This window comes from Chroicocephalus ridibundus, chromosome 3 (genome assembly GCF_963924245.1).
Source record: "Chroicocephalus ridibundus chromosome 3, bChrRid1.1, whole genome shotgun sequence".
NCBI lineage: Eukaryota > Metazoa > Chordata > Aves > Charadriiformes > Laridae > Chroicocephalus > Chroicocephalus ridibundus.
In genome coordinates this window covers 34,461,909-34,484,555 of record NC_086286.1, presented here as the reverse complement: position 1 = coordinate 34,484,555, position 22,647 = coordinate 34,461,909, and the positions used below count along the sequence as shown (strand labels likewise).

Genomic DNA, 22,647 nt, shown 5'->3' with positions numbered 1-22,647 from the left:
CGAGGAAAGGGGTGCCAGACATCCCCTAGCAGCTGGCCTGCCGTGGGGAAGGGGACACCACAATGTCCAGTCTCATCCCCAGCCTCTGCAGCCCTTCCTTCAGGTGAGGTGTTGCCAGCTCTGTTGACCAGGACTGGCGTATGTCTCTGCAGGGCTGGAGCTTAGAAGGTGTTTGGCTAAATATGAATCATTTGATGGTTTATGCCCTCGTTTGTAGACTCCTTTTTTACTTTCTTTTTAAATGGTGGAATTTAAAATGAGCAATTGATTGTGCTGCTGCCTCTCTGCCTTCAAGCCAACATTTATTCCCACTTGGTTGCGGAGAATCTTTGTGCGAGTTGGAGGGTTTGCAGTGAGCTGGAGGCTTGCCTTGAGAGAGCTGCTGCATCTCAGGGACCTGGGAAATAGGGATATTCACTGTTTGTCTGTAAGTAAAGAAACTGCCTTGCCAGTGGGTCTGCAGGGGCAAAGTTCGTGTTCTATCATCCTCTAAAATGTCAGGAGTATTGTAAGAATTAGCTTGGACGCCCCATGAGAAACTACCTGAGTAATTGCCTGTGGTGAACTCGTAGATCATGCTCTGATTATCATACTCTGCCGGCGCTTTGCGATTTGTCATTCCTGGAAAGCCACTGGTCTGTGAAGGTGGTCTGTGGACAGTGGCTGAGGAAGGAAAAAAAGATCAAAAGCTTTTGTGTGCTCCATCACCCACACGAGTAAGCAAACAAAATGAATGTCCATTTGCTTAAACTTTAAGCTGTTTTTCATTTGGTTATGGCACTGTGGCAATACTGTAAAAGAACAAAGCTGGATTCCCCTCCCTCCCCGAGAAGGTTAGGTGGTCACTGGATTCAAGAGATAAGAAATGGTGCTCTAAAGCATCTCTTTGCTACTTGCGTGTTCCCGTGACTGCAAGCAGGCTTGGTGCAGGCCGTGCCTTGCTGGCTGCTCTTGGTGTGCAATGGCCTTTGGGTGCGGTGGGAACTGTCATCTCAGACCCTGCGGAGTCACAAGGTGTTTTCAGGGGGAAAAGAAGGAATCAGCCTAGTGCTTGTCCACCCTTGGGCTCATAGGAAGGTGTTATAGCTGGGCAAGAGTTTCCTTGGGTAACACAGTTTTTCTTTTCTTTTGGGCTCCCAAGCAGGAAAATAACTCTTTAGAGCCATGCCCTGTTCTGCTGTAAACTACCCCTTGCTTCTGCCCCGGTTCCCTTCAACGTCTGAGCCCTGTTCACCTCCCTCTTGTGCCCTCACAAGTCCTTTCTGTTGCTGTGGCCCTTTGCTTGCCCACCTTGGGAGGATCTGCTGCCCTTTCTTGGTGGCAGTAGCAGCTGCTGGAGCTCGAGCACCTCAGGCTCCAGGTGAAGCCTCTTGCAGAGAATTGTCCCTGGTACAAAGGCTCTTGCTCTGTGCTGAGCCCGGCTTTGCACACGGGTGCTGCCCTAATGGGGCAGGAGTTGGCAGGCGGATCAGATGGCACTTCCTACCTTCCCGTCGTTCCCCTCGTGTGATCTGCTGGTGGCGTAGCTGCTGTTCATCCCGGGAGCGAGTGTTAAACGTGTAGTGTTGCCCTTTTAGAATGGCGGTAACATCTTCCCTTGCTCTGGTCCCTGAAATGAAAGCTTTTCCCTAAGTGGAGAGGAGGCCCTTTCCGCAGCTGGAGAGCCGAAGCTGCCTCTGGAGTCACAGGGACGGGCAGCCTTTCACCGCAGAAGCAGCTCCAGCACTGAGGCAATATGACATTGGGACCAGAGCTAACTGTGGCCTCGGGGATGCTGATCTTGTGCCAGCTCCTGGGGTGTCAGTGCTGGGATGCATCAGCAAGCATGTCTTGGACTTGTACCAGGGTCAAAGAAAGAGACTCCAAATTGCAGCTTGTCCCATAGCCGCGATCTTGTCCTTGTCAGGCAGCTGCCAGTTCTCTGTCTGTTCCTGATTAATCCTCTCCCGGGGGGATGCTGACCAGCACATCCCAAAGCGGGATGGGAGGAGGAAGGGGATAAATCAGATATTAAGGCAATCTTACTCTCTAATTTTTAACCCATGCCGGCACCCTAATCCAAACAGGAAGGCAGCAGGAGTTTGGACAGGGATCAGTAGACCTGATTTGGTGCTGTGCAGAGCAGAACCAGTATAATTATGGGCAAATGGACATACTCACAGAAATAGCTGAGCTCTGATGAAGGGCAGGCTCTTTTCTGAGAGCTTCTTGCAGGAATGGTGGCCAGCTCTCTTCCCTTCCTCCTCCTGCCTGCTCTTCCCCCCAGCTCAGCAATGAGCTTTGCCACCCCTGACCATCTGCGCCCCTCGTGGCTGTTAGAACAGGATCTGGGCTGTCACCAACGCACGTGGAGGTTTTCCCATAAGAGGCAGGGAGGGGGAGTCTTCATCTAGCATTTGGGAGAAACCGAGGGAGAAAAGCCACATCTAAAAGCAACCTTGTTGATCTGGTGGCAAACATCACCTTCTCCAGGTGCACTGGGGCTTGCAAATCTGTCTCCAGCCGCGCACTGCTGAGTGCACAGAACAACGGGAAGGCCAGGTTAGTGTCCCCATCTGCAAGCAATAATTTGAGTGACTTAACCAAGCATGACATGTTGGCCCAGCCCACATCCCTGTGGTTGGGTCCCTCTGGATCACAGTCCAGGCCTGTAGTGGTGGGACTGTCCTCTTCTTCCTGCCTTGGTTGCAACAAGCTTCATGGGATGATAGGGACTGTCTTTGCTCGTAGCTGGGGGAGCAGCAGCTCCTGCCTGTGGTCGGGATAGGGCATGGTCCTCAGGCCACGGGGGAGCTGGCATGTGAGCTGGGGGGCAGCAGCTGCAGAGGTACCTACGACCTCCTCAGGGTTTTCACTGTTTTCCTGTTGCTCAGCCGTCCTCATCAGTCACCGTCCCCATTTCTTCCACTGATGATTTTCGGTCTGGTTCAGGCTTCTTTGCCGTCTTTCCTTGTCCCATATCTGCATGAGCCTTGTGGTGCAGAGCAGCGAGGTTTGGGGCTGAACCCCACCACGGTCCTTGTGGAGCCACCTCCACCATTCCAGGGAGATTTGCTTCCCAAGTGCCTCCAAGGCACTCCCAGCCCCGATGGGCACAGGGGGCTCCACCAGTCTCCAACCAGTCCTTTGGAGAGCTTCAGCCGCATGTGTGTGGAGACGTTTTGTCTGAGGGATGAGGCTAAATCTAGGCCATGGTAAAAGCCCTGAAGAGCAGCTCCGGCACCAGCTGCTCTGATGAGCCGATGCACTCGTTTCTGAGCTGATGTAGAGGCCCCTGTGCATGTGTGTGTCAGGCAGGGGAACAGGTGCCAAGAGCGTGTCTGGGGGGAAATTCTTGCTGGTGCCATGCGAGGTTGGAGGAACACTTGGGTTTTCCCCTTCCCTTCTATAAATGGTTTTTGTGAAAACAGGTTTCTTAACTTAGGTTACAAGAGTGAGGGCTAAATGAGCTTCACTGTGAGGAGGAAGCTACCAGTGAGACGTGAACTGGAAGAAAATCTCGGCTAGGTTAGATAGGAGATGAGCCTCAGAAATGCAGCCTGTCCTCACAAACTATGTTAAAGGACTTCTCCCGACTGCACTCGAACCTGTGTCAGGTGCCTGGTGGGATGTCCGCTCTCCCGCAATGGGGCGAGGGCTTTCCCAGGGCTGCCAGTGCAATCACTGCTATCAAACCCTCGTCCCCTGTTGTAGCAAGCGGTGGCACTCCGGCTTTTGGGTAAGGTGCTTGCTGGGAGCCTGGCTTCCCGGAGAGCTGCCTCCCTCATGGCTGAGGACACAGGAGGCATTTTTCCAGGCGCTCCTGCAGCTCGGTGAGGGTGGGGGAGTCCGGGACATGGGGATCCCTGTTCCCGCTGCTGGTGGGAACACAGGACTGCTCTCTCGCTTGCTCCCCACTCCAGCCAGCTGGGTTTAATTTTAGAAACACAGTGCTATCTTGGGGCATCTTTTTCCATGGAATGCAAGTCTTTAAGTAAATAAATAACAGCTTTGTGGAGGTGGAATGACGGCCCGTAACCACACTGCGAAACACGCACCGAGCGAGTCGGGCCCCGTTTCGTTTGCATGTGGAACTACTTTGTAGAGTTACAGTGGCTGCGCCGCCTCCCTCCCCTCCTTCAGCCCCCTCCGGAGCTGGCCATGTGCATTGATTAAAAAGAAATAAAAACACCTTGAAAATACCAGCCTTGGAGAAGTGGAAATGAAAACCCCTCCAGCTGCTGGGGTTCAGCTAGAGTTCTCTGGCGTAGGTTTGCAAAAGCTCTGGTTTACCGGCGATGGGCTCGCCGTTCCTGGCCTTGCCTCTGCTGCATCTGGGACATCCCAGGGGGATGAGCTCTGAGGCATCCTCAGCGAGCCGGGAGGGAAATAGCAGGCTATAAAGATGAACGCAAGAAACTTGTGTTTAAATACCCCTCCCAGTCTGCCTGGCCGAGAGCCTTCTGCAGGCAGTGGTGTTGCTGATGGCTGAATGTCCTGGGTGTGTCCCTCAAAGCGCGTTCGCTGGGTGGAAAATCCCGTTAAAGCCATTTTGCCAGAGCAAGAGCCAGTTTTTGCCGCGCAGGTCCAGCAGCTCTGAGATGCCTGCATGGCATCTGTGGCATAAGCTGCTGGTAACCCTGTCCCCCTGAGTCCGCAAGGTGACCTCTTCTAAAGCTCCCAGTCTGAGCTAGACCTTACCACGGTGGCCCTTCTCTGCTGTAGGGACTTCAGAGATGCACCTAAATCTGCAAGACGGAACAAACGGTGTCAAAATCACCCAGACTGCTGGCTACTCGCTCTGCTCTGCTCCCACTGCACATTTCTGCTGCTGCTGGGACAAGACGGTGGCTGAGATGACAGGACACGGTGTTTATAAGGAAATCGGGTCAGGAGCACCCATCTTGGGTGCATTAGGAGTTGGCAGTAGCGCTTCTGGGTGCCTCCTCAAAGCCAAAGGGGTGGCTAGACTGTGCCTAATCGGGGAGGTATGAGGGAGCTTTGGCAACGGTCTTTGTAGGAAGTGGGCTTGAAATCAATGTCTGTGGCTTGGGAAAAAGCACCGCGTAGCGTCCTGGTGCCACGTGCAGACAGGATGCTTGAAGACATGTTTATCTTGTCCTTTTTCCTGTAGCCCTTGGCAGGAGTGTTTGCGGGTGAGACTCTGATAGTTTTGCGTGTCTGTTCAGGGCTGGCTGTAGTATTTGGATTTACTGCAGGGCCTGGGGGTTGCCAGCTGCCCCTCGGCCCTGCTGGTGGCTTCCCTTCCCCACAGGCGGCAAAGGCAGGAGGGTTTTCCACGTGGTGTGGTTCTGCCTGCTCCTCCTCTGCAAACCGCCTGGCTAAGCCATCTCCTCTCCTCCTCGGCCTCATCCTGCTGCTTCCACCCATACCACAGGTCTGGAGGGAATTGTATTTTATTTTTTTGTAAACCCTAGTGAAGGCCCTCTCCTGTGGGGCCGGGCAAGCTCTGCCCGTGTTCTCTATAAGCCCGGGATCAGGGCGGCCCTGGCAGCAGCTTGTCTTTTCCACTGATCCCAATTAAGGTTCAGTCTTGGCAGGATGGAGCCTCTGGAGCTGCCAGCTGCAATAGGAGAGATGAGGCTTCAGGGGCAGCAGAAATTATTCCCTTCCCTCAGCTCAGCTCATTTCTTGGATCTGGGCTGAGGATGGCCCCAGGAGTTGATCTGCAGAAGCCAAATGAGCCACACAGCTAAAGCGTTTCCATTCAGCGTCAGGCCCAGGGTGGGGAAGCGCAGCTCTGCGAAGAGCAGAGACTGTGGGTGGCAGCTGGGGATGGGGTGGGATGGGGCGGGATGGGGAGGGTGCAGCCCCTCGCGCTGCCTCGAGACAGCAGCAATCCCAGCCTCGCTGGAACTCTGTGTGTGGGGAGACTCAAGTGCCAAAATGACCCCCTTAATGAAACGGGGGTTCGTTAAAGCCTTGGCAAGTGGGAGGAATGGCAGGTCAGAGCTGCGCAGCCGGAGACCCCAGATGCTACGGGCCAGGTCTCCGCCTGGTGCGACGCGGCAAAGCTCTGCTGATGTTGATGGAGCTTTGCCACAACGTGCACCAGCTGGTAACTGGCCTCGGGCATGACTGGCTCATGGAGCGGCAGCGTATCTGATGGCTCGTGTCGTTTTTCCAAGGATAACACTCACACAAGTTTGCAGTTGCCCGACCCTTCTGCTGTCTCCTCCTCTTCCTCCCCGACCCCCCTCCTGTCGCTCCTGTCACGCTGCAGCAAAACTGCCCTTGATGTTGGAACCAGAAACTTTGCTTTTGCTGGCCTCGTGTCCTGTCAGCTGCGCACCCTGGAAGTATCATGGGTACAGAAGAGAGTGTTTCCGTTGCATTTATTTAAAGACTAAATCCCTGCAGGAACAGCTTAGCAGTACTGAGAGTTTCTGGGTTTGAGCAGGTTCTCCAGAATTTGAGGATAAGCTCCCTGTTCTCTCTGTTGATGAAGCAGTTGTCTCTCTAAGGCTGTTGCTAATTTGGGGTTCTAAAAGCAACCCTGAAGCAGTAATGAAGTGTGAAGCTCTGTTCTGTGAAGCAAGGGTTGTGTGGATGGCACCTGGGAGAGCCACGGGCGCTGGGCAGCTTGCCCGATGGCCGTGGCCGCGCCGTTGCAGTCGGGCCGTGAAGGTGAAGCTGGGCAGTGCCCGGTTTGTCGCGCAGCTCGGCTCAGAGCAAAGCTCAGCGGTGCCTCGGGGCGCCCGTCCCTTCCGCTGAACTTGCCCTCAGCTGCACTTCCCCACAGGTATTTCGGGTACTCGTCACTCCCTAAAGGAGCACACAGGATAAGTACAAAAACAGAGATGCTAAACTGAAAGCTTTCTAAACACAGCACTGGCAGGGTGAAGGGACGGAGGGAAGTGGAGATGGCTAGATTTGTGTCTCAGCTCCTGCTGTATAAGCTCGTTGTGACCAAAATGAGAACCTGCTCTTGTGACGGGGTGCACCGAGCTCCCCCAAAGCCCTTCAGGCCCCTCCTGTGAAAAAGGGTTCAGCCGCTCCACCCTGTGCCTTTGCGGGGAGCCTGCCAGGCACATCAGGGGTTTGCAGGCCATCGCCATGGCTTTGCGGGGCTCCTCGGGTCCACGGGCTTCTGAGACCAAAGCTGAGGCTTTAACCCGAAGCCTCAAAAAAAAGGAAAGCTCAGTCAGGCCACTGCAACCAGCCACTTCTCCAACTGTTTTTAGGTTCCCTGAAACGCTAAGCTTCTCTTGGAGCACGGCTCCAAGTAAGTGGAGGGAAGTGAACTGTGTTTCCATTTAACTAATTAGCAGCCCTGTGTCCTGGCCAAAGCACACACGGTGTTACAGCCATTTTTAAGCTGTTACATGCCTGCATAACTGCTGCTGAGGCAGCCAGAAGGAGCTGCGAACTAGCGAAGGGCCAAGGGCGGGCTGGGACGAAGGGCCGGATTCTGTTCAGTCAAATCCCACGTAAAGCTGAATAACGTCAGCGACTTAAGGAGAATTACCGCAGGTCACCGGTGGCTTAGAATAGCTAAAATTTTGTTCCCTTTTTTAGTGCTCAGCTGTTGTTGCTTTTTGAGTGATTCCCATTCAGAAAGAAGAGGTCCCTTCTGAAGGTATTTCTGCCCCCTGTGCCCCACGCTTCTTCCCTCAGCACTTGCTGAAAGCGTCGCTCTCTTGGACGTAGATTTAATCTCTTTAAGAATATATACTTAGTGACTGGCTTCTGCTGGCTTCTGCTTTCTATGGCACATCCAGCTTTTTCCAAGGCAGTCTGAGGGCGGGGTAGCCAGCCTCAGGATGTGGCCGTGAAGGAGACAGGCCAGGCTGCCACCGAAGACGCAGGCTGGATTAGCAGTGAACAGACGATGACGCACAAATGGGACATCAGCTGGGACAAGTGAGAGTTTCCAGCAGGCAAAAGCCGTGCTGCCCATGCATCCCGAGGGCTGCCCTGGTCTGCAATACTTGCTTTGCTTGCGGGACGCGGTGCCAGAGGTGTGACTTGTGCTCTTAAAGCACCCTTCAGGAGAAGGAGGTGGTGAGCTAGGTGCTTCACACGGTTTCTTTTGGTTAAACCTTCAAAAACCTGGTTGCAAGTGAGGAAAGAGCTCTTAGGGAAAGGACGTAAAGCTCTGTGCTATGGTCCCAGGATCAGCAGCAGTGGGAGGCTGTACCTGGAGAGCGAGAGCCCCCCGGGCAGTACAGCCCCTGGCTCTGCCCTCTCGCAGGGCACCTGCCCTGGGGGCCTCTTGGCTTCTTGTGGGGCTGCAGCGTGGGGCTGGTTACAGTGACCAGCTCGATCGACTGAGCTTCCTCAGGTAGGAACGGGCCTTTTCGATAGTAGAAGAGGCGAGAGCTTTCCTGAAAGCTTAGATGGATCAGAAGGGGAATTTCCCTTAGACCTATTAATGACTCAGGAGTCACCTCTGTACAGGTGCTTCCCCAGACCCGTTCCAGTGCGTGGTCACCCAGGAACCTGGCTCACCCAGACTCGGAGAGCTCTGGAGGCACCAGTTCCTTATATTACTCCGCAACACAAAGCGGTGCTGTTATGTACATCCACCGACTGAGAACAGGCACGTGGGAGAAGCTGGGCTAATGATGAGAGATGATGATAAATGATGATGCTAAGCTTATGGGATTACTCAGAACAGCCAGATAGAGACGAGTTTCACTCGACAAAAAAAAAAAAATAATGGATTCCTTACAGTAATAAGTTATTGTGACTGATCCCTTGCTAATTGCTGACTCATCATTGCAACTTATAAAGGCTGTCGTCTTGCTCGTCCTGAGCATTCACAGAAAAGCTCATGGATTAAAAGAGAGATGTTCCTTTGAACGAATTAAGAAGGGTATACAAAGTAATGCGAAGCGTACTCCATTAGAACTAGTGTTTATTAAAAATGCAGTGGACAAAAAAAAGCAAGCCTCCAAAAAGTAGTCAGTTCATCAACATATATTACACCCTTGCCCACACAGCACCACCCAAACACACAGTGCTATCAGCTCATTTCTCTCATAAAAAGTTCCGTTGACTCATGCTTGGTTCATTATGTATAAATGTGCATAGTTTCAAGACATGATAATGTAATATGAGCATAAAATGGCACCAAATGCCGTTTGCCCAAAGCTTCCAGCCACTCTCAACTCAAGAAAGTAGTGAAATGTGCGTACGTAGTAAGATGTGTGTGACGGTCACGCGTGTGCGCTCTGCAGTCCCTTGTATGGTCTTGAGTCCTTTGTGTGAGCTTTACAGCATGACCGCAAACTTCTCAGAAGCCAAAGAATCATATGCCCCAAAGCATCATTTTATTACTGCCATGTATATCTAGTTTCCTTTTACTTTTGAAAACTCACTAGGGGCTGGGTGAAGGCAGGGAGGGCAGGGTGTGTTGTGCGTGGCGGGGGGGGCGGGAATTAAGTGCTTGTGTAAATCGGTTAACAGGTTACACACGTGCTTCCTTTTCCTGGCGATCTGTTTCCATGCTGAGCTAGGGAAACGGTTGCACTCCTGGCACAGCAGCTCCACAGCTGAACGTGGTCTCTCATATTCGCAGGCTCAGCTGGGATTGGTGCTCGGTACGGCAGCGGTACGTACACTCCTGGGAAGGAGCAGGAGTTGCCCCTACTATTAACTTACAGGCAGATCAGGGATTTCGGGGGAATCAGGACTATAACACTGAACGCAGGTGTACAAATGTTTATGGAGTTTGGGCACTGAGCTTTCCAGACTCCTTGCCCTTTCAGCTGGAGCTGCTATGTGCGTCGTTGCATGTGCCCTATCTCACAGTGATAATGAATAAAGAATCAAATTAATTCACCTGCTATGGAAAGAGCGCCTTCTGTGGTAGCTAGCGTATGAGATTTTTAGTAAAACCAATTGCCGCCTCCTCTTAGACCTGTGCTTACTTTAAGTGAGCAGGATGTGCGTGACAGTGTGGTGTGTGCTTTACTGGTGCTCACAGTAATTTAACCTTATTTCATGAGAAGCAGCTACTTGCAAAGTTTAAGACACTTTTTTGGTAGCCTCTTTAATGTTATTAGAGCTGTCTTCAACTCTCTGTGCGTATGGAGAGGGAGCACCTTGAATCATATGCAACTTCACATTAGCCATAAGCACTAGAAAACAAGTAAACCAAAGTTCAAAACACCCTGTTTAGAGCATTTAAATTAATATTTGAAAAGGACCCATCAGTATTAACAATGTCGAGTAATTCCTTATCTAGAATAGTCAATTATCAAAGCTATTTAATGCTACATGACAGTGGCCACTGGTACATTTATGGGAACACTTAAGTGCTCTGAGGCCAAAAAACTTCATGAAAGCAAATTAGAGGGACATGCAGGAAACACTCTGGCCAAGGCAACAGCAACTACTTAACTCTTCCAAGTGGCTACTGGCCTTAAGGTTTGTTTTATCTGTCAGGGCTATGCAGGTTGCTGGTTACTAGGAGCTGCACTGTAGGATTAAAAAACTGGGAATCTTCTGGGCCTTGGTGCGATAGCTATTTCTAAGGTCAGGGACAGCCGACGCCTACCTCCATGCATGGCATAATTTCGCCCTTAAGCATGCAGACACAGGGCCTCGATGCATTTGAGTGCTAAGGTCAAAACACTGGAACATGCTGCTAACATTGTAAAAGGTATCTTTCAGATCAGCAAAATAATTCTTCCAAACCCAGAAATCCTCTGTTTCTACATCATGTTTTGCAGAGTGGCTCAAGGCAGAGCTGGGAAGCTGCCACCTTTTTTTTTTTTTTTCCCTTTTGAAACTGATAATGTGAGTATTTCTTGCTTAAAGGCAAGGGCGGCAGGAGCAATGCGGAGGGATGGGAGCTGCTCCTCTGACCCTGGCTGTTCCACAGTTATAATCTCTGCTAAGGGAAGGTTCCCAAGCTACGTTCTTGTCACTGTCACCTTCTGAATTCAGCTAAAGGGGTCGGGGGGCAGATGGACAGACACAATTCTGAAATCTTAATCCTTGACTTAATTTTGTCAAATAACAGCACTTTCAGCATTTGCTTCATTTCCAGAGCTCACAGCTGCATGGTGTGATAACAGCAGCTGTAAATATTTCACAGCAAGAGATAAAAAACCCAAACCAAAACAACAAACCAACCTCTGTGGTAGAACTAAGAACCTTTGCTCAAGCTCATGGTGAGGACACAGAGATGAAGTAGTGAAGCAGAGTAGTGAAGCCTGTCCTCTAAAAACCACAAATGGTTATCAAGAGGGATGAGTGGCTCCACTGATCACCCTGCAGTAAGCTGACAGGGTAAGGCAAAACTGGAGTTGTAGGGTTGTTGTATGGTACCCCCAGCTGAACAAAAGTAGAGGCTGAACACGAGCAGTGGTCACCTGGGGGGCTGGTGGTGTCTGGATATGACCTAGTCCCTTGAGAAGTCTCCCCTCTGCCCACCTGTCTTACTAAGCAACTTCACCTCTTCGATCACGATGTCATGAGTAACTGCTTTGCACATGTCATACACAGTCAGGGCAGCCAGGCTGGCAGCTGTCAGAGCTTCCATCTCCACACCTGTCCTCCCCCAGGTCTGACAGGAGCTGCGAATCACCACTGCGTACCTGGCCTCATCCAGGCTCAGAGACACCTCAACATGGTTAAGGGGGATGTTGTGACACAACGGGATCAACTGGCTGGTGAGCTTGGCTCCCTGAATTCCTGCAATCTGGGCTACTGCCAGCACATCCCCTTTCTTCACCTGGTTCTGCCTCACCATCCCAAATGCCTTCTCACCCACGCGGACCACAGCACCAGCAACAGCCCTTCTTCTTGAATCTGGCTTCCCTCCAACATCAACCATTGTGGCCCGTCCTTCCTCATCAGTGTGAGTCAAGTTGTCAGAGGCACGAGGTACCTTGGCAGAAGATCCTGAATCCCTGGTAGAGAATTCTGATCCTGGACTCGTCTCTTTGGACTGGCAGTCCACAGAAACTTGGCCAACAGGAGAAGCCTCAAGGCACTTTGTGTCAAATGTGGAGCTTGGGTCCTTCTGGAAGACACAGCAGCCTCTGAGCTGGGTCCGTAGAATTCCTGTTGTTATGTGCCACTGTTGCTCTGGGTGAGATCCTGGCAGGAAAAGTTGTCCTATAACCTTATTTTTCATTAATGCTTTTCCCATTTGTTTGGGTAAACTTGCTCTCAAAGTCAGCCGATGGCTAAATGTGTGGCCCCACTGTTTTGAATTTGGAGGATTCTGTAGGGCATCTTGGCATAGCGGGAATGACATCAACGCAGGCTCTGGGGGGGAAAAAGAAAGGAACATGAGAATACACCTTACTAACGGGAAAGCTAAGCTAAGTCTGCAGTAGCTGAGAACCCTGTCAGAGCACTGCTTGGGACTCTCTGTATTGCAGAAACCTCAATAAGCCTGCAAACGTCCACTTTTCTCCTCAAGCTCTTCATCTTCTCTCTCATCAGTTCCCTGCATTTGCTGGTTTGTTCTTACAAACCCCAAGACGCAAAACACTTATTTCAAGGTCCCTGACAAGAAGGAACAACTTGCTTTCAAAAACTATCAACACTTATTGAGAAGCATCAGCCAAGAAAGCTTAGGGGAACATCACTTCTGAAGAAAAGCAAGTCGTAGCGCCTCAGCATCCATTTGAGATTGTCCCAGCACCAGTCCTTTTTCAAAAGCCTGGCAGGGTTAACAGGAAATTCCTGCACTGAGATTCTCAACTCTGCCTTTCCAAACGCATCCCTCCCAGCACAGGTGGCTGCACGCCCTGCTTTCATCTCCTTCTACAGGGAAGGGTCATGCCAGCACTTGAGGAGAGCAGGGACCAGAAGTACCATGTCTGCAAGCTCAGAGGGCGGCTCTGTGATGGGAACCTCTCTTATTACTGCCAGCTCTTACCACGCTAATGACAGCTGAAGTTTAAGCACTGGAAAAACCACGCTCCCCTCATTGACAGATAGATATTAAATCTACTCAGAAGTACGTTCCAAGTCGAGCTGGCAGAGCTCCCAGCTGGCAGAGCAGTAGTAAGCCCTCCTGCCCCTTTTCACCATTTAATCCCTTGGTTTTGGCATTTGCACAGGGCTGCACGCCAAGTGTCAAGACAGAAGGAGTCTTTTTTCACATAAGAGAAGCGATGTGTTTTGTAAGTAAAGAGAAAGCAGTATAGAGGTAAGTGGCTAAGCCCCAGTTTAATGGCCTCATTGATAAACATGTTGGAGCTCCTGCTCTCCTTGCTGTGAGAAACTTGGAATTAGATTTTGCTCAATAACCTCCTTTGGTAGCTCTGGAATTCAGGGCCTCCCTTACTCATGCGTTTTCAGGCTGCCCACAAGTGAATCACAGCAGTGACTCACTGGCCCTCCTGCACCTTGCTGAGCTACCTCTGCTGCCCCAGCTACAGGTATCAGCTCGGACTGTCCACGTGACAGTAACAGACATGATGGGGGCAACCCATTGGTTGTGCTCCCCCTGCCCTGTGTGGGTTGTTTTGTTTTGTTTTTTTTTTTTTTGTTTTTTTTTTTTAAAAACACAAACCCAAACCAATCTCTTCCTTGTTAGTCCCAGCCTGCGCTGGAACAAGACTCATGGGCTTAGCACCTTTTTCATCCAGAGTACCCTCCAAACATTGATCTGAAAGTGCCCATTCCTGAAGCTTAAATCAACCACAGATTTCATGATTATTTTTTTTTTTTTAATTACTGCAATAATCTAAATTCAGGCAAAGACGCTTTTTGATCTAGAGCTGATGGCCTATCCACTAAAATTAAGACTCCTGCAAGTTTAGTGGTAATGTGTTTACCCTTAGAGGACTAGAATTAAATGGACATAGATGTTTTGACTGCAACATTGCTCTGCTTTAGAAGAGCCCAGGAAATTGTGCTTATTCCTCCTTTCTTTCCCTCTCTCTTTCTACAGTGGGGCCTAACCTGAATATCCCTTTTAAAATCCAGACATTCAAAGTACTCTGTTCTTCTGTATTCCTTGATTAGCTTTAAAGCAGAAGCTAAACCCTTAGCAAGGTGTCTTGTCTCCAGAAGCTGGACTGCAAAGGCAGACGAGGGCTTACTTCCACGGGGTAAACACACACGGGCAGGAGCAAGGACGAGAAGTACTATTTGCTCAAGTACAGTGCTAAGTGAAAGACAGCAGCAGACAGCAATGCATGCAAAGCATCTTCGCTTTTCCTAACCAGCTATGTATTCTTCAAGTTGTACCTAGCCATCTCTGTCTTCACCCAAATTGCTCATATACCTACAAAACAAATAGATAATGTACAATATATAACACTACTAAAACCATCTGACAAACTGCATCTCCTTATATTCTATTACTGCACCTGAAGTTTAATTGTGTTAGCTTCCAACTAGCACAATCTCGGGGGCGTAAGGGGGAGGGGTGGAAAGAAGGCAGGAGATACTTAAATTAAGGAGGAAACTCCCATAACTGAAGTGAACCCGTGAGGAGAACAACCTGCCAAAAGGAATATTTTGATTAAGGGAAATAGGATACAAACCACATAGCAAAAGATCAGACAACAGCAGTGCAGGGAAGAAGCCAGGTTTGGCTTACTGGGACCAGCAAAGCCAATTAGTGATTTCCACAGCATTCATTAAGTTTCAATTAAATTAATTCCATACGCTCCCCCACCCCCCCATGACTGCTTGCACGCCAGCGTTATTTGAAGTTTGTATGTAATTCAAAACACAATTAGGAAGTGTCCTAATGATTCCCGCCATGTGTCACAGTGGGATACTCTCCACTCATCGCCGGTCTCCCCACTGATGCAGTGACTGCCAGCAGTTGGTCTCGAAGGGACACGGAACAGCTGGGGGAAGACCTGGAGAGGCTGCCTCTTTTTCACTGTACATCAGACAATGTTAAAGCACTTTTCAAAAGGAAATTGGATGGATGTGGTCTGTAAACATCCAAACATTGCTATGAACGCTAACTTTGGAGCGTGGGGATTCTTTCAAAGGCATCTTGAAAAATTATGTAGGTCCCAATGAGCTGGCAAGAGTTTAACATAGTATTTTTCCTCTTTTTTTAAAACCCAGAAAACTTTCCCTCGTGCAGCAAGTCAATACGCACTATAAACAAAGGGTCCTTTTTCTTCCTGGAACACAATACAGCAGTGGCCAAATACGAAATGCAGAAGCAAACTGAGAGACACAATCTTGCACTACTGAATCCACTCACTCTAAAACTCAACGTGGAAAATGATGGTCCTTTAAAGGGGGGCATCAAGTAAAAAAAATACTCCCAGTGAAAACCTATGTTTAAAAGACCCCTGTAGATCCTATTTCCTAATAAAGGCAACAGAAATACAAGCACTAGGGTCTTGGTTTAAAAGAAAAAAAAAAAAAAAGAGAGAAAGCAGTTATTATATCACCTGTAGCAAAGACCGCAAATTAATGCATGTTACCCTCCCCAAGGGTAACTGTTTTAAAAGCTGTGTTTTAAGCTGCGCAGCAGCTAACCTGCTCTAGACCATCAATGGGAAGATGAGAGTTTGGGTTTGAAATATAACGTTCATCTCTTCTACCCTTGCTGCATTTTTTTTTCCTTGTTGATAAGTAACAACAGAAAAACAATCTCACAATGCTAAATTTTGCAAGCATTTCTTCAATCTAAGGAAGAAAAAAGGTATTTGGGAAGATAGATAGCTATCTTACAAAACAGGGAAATGTAGGCATGGAGGAGGTAAAACCATGCTTAAGGAGATGTGAAAAACCAGTAAGAGAACCCCAGCAGTGCTGTATCACCCATGAAGAGAGCGTCAAGCAGAAGGGAGAGTTAGAAACAACTTCAGTAGACACAACAAGGAGAAGAAAGGCTCTCGGTTATAGGACCGGTCAGATCCCAGATACTAGAGTTTTCATGGTTATGTTCTGAGACTTTGCAGCAATAAGAGGACATGTCAAAAGAATGAAGGCCCAGCTTTCAGATTCTGAAGTACAGAAGTAGTGAGGTGGGAAAACTTGGATTTCTATCAGGTTACTGCCTCTATGTATTATAGGCAAAGATGAATGTCTTAATCCAGGGATAAAAGTCCATCCCGTATCCTTTATGTTTATAAAACTCACCCCAAACTGCCTTTCAAGTTAATGTACTGTTCTCGTTAAGTACAAAGGAAGCAAAGAGGAAATAAGGTAGGAAAGCTAGTGATTCCTTTGGAAAATGTAATAAACTTTCAAAATTAGAGAAAACAAAACCCATGTTGTCAATCAGAAGACTGGATAAGGCTTGGTAGGGACATTAAACCTTTCCCCCTCTTCCACTTCTGCATGTTAACCATAACTGCAAGAAACCTATTTCTTTGTCAAAACCTAAGCCCAAACCAAAGATAAATTAGACTTAAAAGCCCAATCCACTCTGCTCCCCCAAAAGTCAAAAACCAAACAAAATCATTGTATGTTTATTACGTACTGATTTGTCACCCACCAATCAGGATCATTGGCCGGTTTTTCATCTGGGAAATGTTAAACATCCCTAGAAATAAAATAAGGAACACATAAAAATCCTAGCTTTTTAGGTTTTAAGTCATGCATCTGGTTTATATATTTAGTTTTCTGCTCTCCACGGTGCAACCTGCATGCTAGGAAAACCAAAGCTAAATAAAGACTGAGGGAGCTGGAGGAGGGGGAATCTACCATGGTATTATTTAAAACCGTAGCTGCCACAGTCTCCGAGCATCCAGCTGCTATAGGTCTATCACGCTGTAGACCCCCTTCCCAGAAAGCTTTTCATAATCTGAATTACAGTCTGCCTACTACAGAACTCAAATAACTTGGGACTGCATTTAACTGTCCTAGTTCTATGGATAAGCTGTTAACAGTGCTCCAGTTCAAAGAAGTCCAATCCCAGAAGGCCCCAAGGACATCACTTGGATTAATACAAATGGGAAGAAGGCAAACAATGTCAGGTAAATGCTGCTGATGGCAAAATGCCTTTACTAGAGGGGTGAACACTCTTCTTCCCCCTGCCCACCCCTTACTTTCCCAAATCAGAAATTCAGAAATGAATGCTCTAAAAGAAAAGGAACAAATCTCTCCATCCTGTCCCTTATGTTTACAAGGCACTATTTTATGGGGGTCAGACCAATGTACTTTGCAAGTTAGTCTATGCTCAGATTTAAAAGCCTCTTTTAAATTTGTTTTATACATCATGGAAAAGGGCAAAACCAAGTGTTGGTAATCTGGCAGAATCTGCAAGAGAACAAAAAGGGCCAAAGCGTATTTTTAGTGTAAAGGGGACTATTCCATGATCATAAAGTCAGTTCACATACAAGAAGTCAGCATTCCCAGCTGCAGCCAGATTACGAAAATATGGTTAGGGTCAGATGTGACTGAAATATAGTTTATATCACTATATATTCAGAAAAGACTAACACAGTCTGATGATGTGACTGCATCGTCATGGCCCTTGTGTCGCGACATGACACAGACCACTAGTGAGTGGCTACAAATTTCTGCATACCCAAAAATACATTTAACACTTCTAGAAAAATGTTAATGCAGTAGTTAAGACTGACGGCTCAATTTAGCTTTAGTACTTATTTTACAACAAATTAGTTTTAAGAAAAAAGGGATCCAGTACAACTCCATCAGTTTTTGCTTAGCTTTATGCTTTGCTGTTGTTATCATGAGCAGCGGTATTTGCATCTCTTTGAAGACAAAAGTTGTCCGAAAGACTTTTAGATGGACTGGATTCTAGCTCATGTGGAAGGTTTGAAGACTCCAAACTGACATCCACATTTTGGAGTAACTGCAGGACTAGTAGGTTACCATCTTTCTACCAGATAATACTCTTATCAGATAGGAAAATTCTTTCCTGAGTTACCGTAGCTTCATTCAAGAAGCTCCTCCTTCTTTCTCCTGGCAAGTCAATGCACCCCACAGCAGCACCAGGCCATTGTTTTCCCTAGCCACTGCTGCTGTTTCTCAAGCACAACAAACATACCAGCATGCTGTTTCTTTTTTCTGCCCACTGCTGCTCCAATGATTTGAACCAACTCTTCCTCTGAGGCACCTGACCTTAGGTGATCTCTCAAGGACACTTCTGAATTCCCAAAAAGGCACACCTGCAGCCAACCCAAGGAAACAAAAGAGGAGAAATGAGAAAATAACAATAAATGGCTTTTACAAGTATTTTGTACTAACCTCAGAGTAAAGACTTTTGAAGAGGCCTGTCCTATTGAAGAAAGGGAACGTTTATGGAGATTGTTTTCTTTCTCTCTGTTCATGTACACAGACAGACAGCCTGGGACATTTATGTAACCCAAGCTCATTGGGCCTTCAGGCTGCCTCGGTCATCTGACATGAGACAGCAGCACAGCTGTTGTCAATATCAGGTGACAATGCATAAGTGCCAATTTTTAATTGAAAACTTTAATTTTTCCTCCAGAAACTGCCAGTTTCAACGTGGCAGGAAATGGTTATCCCTCCCCTTTCGACAGCCGTTGAGCAAATGTACAACCCCTCTCTTGAAGCAGAAGAGTTGCTTGAAGATGTCTGGTGAAACAAGACAGGATCCTTGTGGAACACCGAAGCCAAGCTCTCACAGCTGCTTGGATCCTTTTTAATGGGAAATCATCTGCTTGTCACATGTTAAGATGATTTTCAATCAAAGATTAAAATAAATGTTTATATTTACTGGCCTTGCAACCATGTTTTACAATTGAAGTTAACTATGTTAGCAAAACAGAGAAACGAAAAAAAGGTGATGTAACATCTCCCTAACAGCCCAAGAAGCTTGAACAAGAATACATACAGGACAGATAAACTGGAGTTAGCTGGTAATAATTACCCACCTTTCCATCCTACTTTATATCCCAGCTACTTTTAAGGAAAGAAAGGCTGCATGAAAGCAAAGAGAATCATGTTTCACTACCAACCTTTAGGTTCCCATCTGCTGTTATCCTCAGCCGATTGCAGGATCCACAGAAGTGCTCTGACATGGAGGTGATAAAGCTGATTTGTCCCTGGAAATGTGGCACCTTATAGCTCTAAAGAAATGCAGACGAGAAAAAAGGAGAGTCAAATATAGACTCCTCACTTTTAAAGTTCCACTTGCCCAAAGACCAGAAGGCATTTTAACGCATATTTTTTTCGGTTCTAAGCTCACACAAGAGGGGGGGGGGGGGGAATCAATATCAAAATCATAATAGTACTAATAATAATAATAAAAAAAAATCAAAATCAGCTTTGTCAGTGTTCCCATCTATTCTGCCCTGTTCCTGGATATTCATAAAGTTGTTATATGTTTGCTCTTGTAGTCAGCAACTGACAGGTGATGCCAGTAGGCACGTTCTTAATTAATTAGCCATGAGCTATAGATTTATGTAGGCTAGAAATCCCTCATGTGACACACTAAAGCAATACTGTTATTTCATTGAACAACTATTTCATCAGGCTCGTTAACATGCAGTCATAGACAAACAGACATAGACTGACAAGAGTTTCAAAAGCTGTACATACAGGATACAAGCCTGCCATTCTTTATATCTGACCAAGGCATCTAGTAAAGACATTGTATTTCTAGAGGTAAAGATTATGACCAGTGTTTAATACGAGTCAAATCACATGCAGGCAGCTTGACCAAAATCCCAGAACTACTCCACCAAGATATTTTTTACTTTGCTCGTCAAATATAAATATTAAACTTGGGAGAATTTGGGGATTCAGGGCAGGGAAAGAATGTGGGGTACATTTCTCGTATTCTTTGTCTATCCCCACCTTGGCTGTGCTGGAAGCTTCACAAGGCAATTTCTCCAATTCAGGCCATCGCTGTTTAATTGTATCAAGCATTTCTTTGTAGCTTACCATCTTCTTGAAATTCCATTTATTGCCTGGAATGAACAAAGCCAGCATAACTTCAGACTGTCGATTTTATTTTTTTAATTAGCAAAGACCCACCTCTACGTTCTCCAAAAATCTGTTTTCCCTGTAGGTGTCCCAGCCCCAACTAATCCTGCTACTAATCCTTCTCCAGCTTATTAAGGGAAGACAGATAAGCTGCAAAAAACACAACATAGAACTTAAGTCAATTCCTAATTCCCTGAAAGAGCTCACCAAAACTTCCAGAGACAAGCCCATGGGGTGAATAACCACCAGATTCACCTGTGTCCAAGGCACACCCCATGCCAGGAAGAATCTGAAAGCAGGACTGCTTACCGTCAAAGGGCATGTATTCTATGAACCGCACATCAAGGGGCAGATCTTTTGTGAAATCCACAAAGCCCAGCAGTTCATCCTCATTGAAGCCTCGCATCACCACACAGTTTACCTGCCGGAAAAGCAGACACCTGAAATTAGCGAGCAGAGTATGAATTTCTTCCTTCTTACACAAGGTTTCATAGTCCTTGCAGAAGGCAAGGTAGATAGAAAGAAGTTTGGGGTTTTTTTTTTTTTTTTTTTAAAGACAATATGAGGGAAGTTAGCAGGATTGAAATGGTATAGATGATAATTTCTGCCAAACTTGCATGTAAGTTTTTGCATTCAATCTAACTAAAGTTGTTAAAGTTGCCTTGCTAAATGAAAAACTAATAAAAGCTAGGTAACAAAGGCATCGTCTTAGCCATCTAAGGTATGGCAGTTTTCACTGCCTAAAATTACAACTCCACTCCCCAGTCCTATGTTGTACGGCTTCTGTAAAAGGACTGCCAGGGTACCTTCTGGAGCACTCTTTTTGACACATCACAAGCAAATGCTCCAGATCAGGAAGGGTTCACAGCGCACTCCATAACCATAGGCTGCAGGATGACTAGCTCTGCCTTCCTCCAAAAAGAGGTTAAAACTGAGTTTTCTGCACTTCCGTCATAAAAAATATCATCATTGGAGCCTCGGGTCCTCTCTGCTTTAACTCAAGAACAACAGATGGCTGGGCAGTTGCTACAACACTCCCTGTTAGCAAGGCAGACTTGTGCGTCCAAGCATCGTGCATGATGATCCTTAAGATCTGTCAGGGAAGCCTAAAACCATTTAATTTCAAGTGTTTTTCATAGCTGTGTAGCCTAAACAGCTTAAACATAATAGAACTCCCAAAACATTGGTGAAACTGAAAGGAAACACAGCTGCAAAACTACAAACAGCTGAGTTAGGGTGAAGTTTCCTGTTGCAGCTAAGTTGGTCCACCTGCACCCCCAAAGGGGGACTCCCCTTCTCTCTCTCACACCAGCACTCATCAGAGTCTGCTGTAAGCAGGTGAAGGAGATAAACCAGGAGAAAATTAACATCTTTCTGCAGGGTAGTTGTCTGCCTGTTAACCCCCTTGTCCAAGTTCACAGCTGGGTCAGACAAGCACCAAATCGATAGAGGGAGTAAGAAGAGGCAAACACAGAGCAGGACCACCCTGTAGCCTGCAGGGCTTTGTGGCAGTATGAACCTGTGCCCTCAGCTGCACAAGGAGATTATATGAATTTCCCCCTTTACCTCTTCATGTGATCTTCACTCTACTAAAATTTTTCTTCAGTTTTGGACATCAGGAAGAAATTCTTTACTGTAAGGGTGGTGAGGCATTGGAACAGGTTGCCCAGGGAAGTTGTCAGTGACGAATCCCTGGAAGTGTTCACCTAGTGGGGGTGTCCCTGGCCATGGCAGGGGGTTGGAACTAGATGATCTTTAAGGTCCCTTCCAACTCTAACCATTCTGTGTGTGAATAGTAAATTCCTCATCAGGTGGTCTGTATCTTTTATCACAATATATGGTAAAACACAACAGTTTAACTGGCTTTACCTTAACAGGACGGTAGCCAAGTTCAGTGGCTTTGTGGATCCCTTCCATTACCTTGTGAAAGCCTAAGATATAAAAAGAATAAAATATTATTTTTGTTGTTTAAAAACAGAATGCAAAAGGAGGTTATTAAGTACAAGACAAAAAGATGACAGAATCTACAGATTCAGTAGACAAGGCTGCAAGTAAGAAGAGCTGCAAGTACAGACTTCAATTCTACACTATCCCCCTGCAAAGGCTGCCAGTGTCAAGTCAGTAAGATAAAGTTTTTTAACTGGTATTTGGGTAGTCAAAACTGCTGGTATGCCTTTCTGCATCTTTGGACATCCATGTATCATTAGCATATGATTCTCCACTTCCCTATACCTCAGCTTTGCCTTGTGTTACATTCTCCTTAAAGGAAGCGGAAAGCATTTGTGAACTGCCTTCATATGCAATAAAGAAAGAATAATAAATTAATGTTTATTTGATAATAATGGCACATGTGTCTTCGCTAAAGTGGCAGAATCTCACTGTTCTGAGTCAGACAGCAATATTGCTAAGTGAATTTTAAAAGGATCTTTCTGAAGTGTGTGTAGAAGGGAGTGGGGTGAGTAACAAACAAAAGCTCCTTGATTCCCTGTTCATCCCTGGCTACAGATATAAAATTTGACTATCCATTAGTTTAAAGATAATAGGGAACATTTTACAGGATCATAATTTTTATAACTAAACATGTGAAATTGGTGAACACAACATGGTGTGTGGGGGGAGAGATAAGAGCATTTAGGAAAGCAATTCAGTTGGCCTTTGACCCTTGAAAACAAACGAAAGATCTCAAAAACTACAGTGATTTCAAGGAATGATGTGCCCAATCTCACCCTACCATTTAGTGTGGCCTACACTTGTCAGCTGCTCCCAGACATAAAGATACAGTTAATTTAGCACAAGTATCTTCACCCCTACACATACCTCCTAAATTTGGAAGTA

The 22,647-nt window shown here is 47.0% G+C and overlaps 1 protein-coding gene across 1 annotated transcript in view; it reads right to left on the bottom strand.

The window, feature by feature from the left end:
• Positions 1-8,843: 8,843 nt before the first annotated feature.
• Positions 8,844-22,647, bottom strand: part of MOCS1 (molybdenum cofactor synthesis 1) — a 32,195-nt gene continuing 18,391 nt past the window's right edge. Inside the window, 8 exon segments of the mRNA XM_063328680.1 lie at positions 8,844-11,359; positions 11,361-12,225; positions 16,391-16,438; positions 17,909-18,029; positions 18,843-18,953; positions 19,684-19,796; positions 20,122-20,233; positions 21,682-21,743. Coding sequence (XP_063184750.1) covers positions 11,173-11,359; positions 11,361-12,225; positions 16,391-16,438; positions 17,909-18,029; positions 18,843-18,953; positions 19,684-19,796; positions 20,122-20,233; positions 21,682-21,743 — 1,619 coding nt within the window. The 3' untranslated portion in view covers positions 8,844-11,172.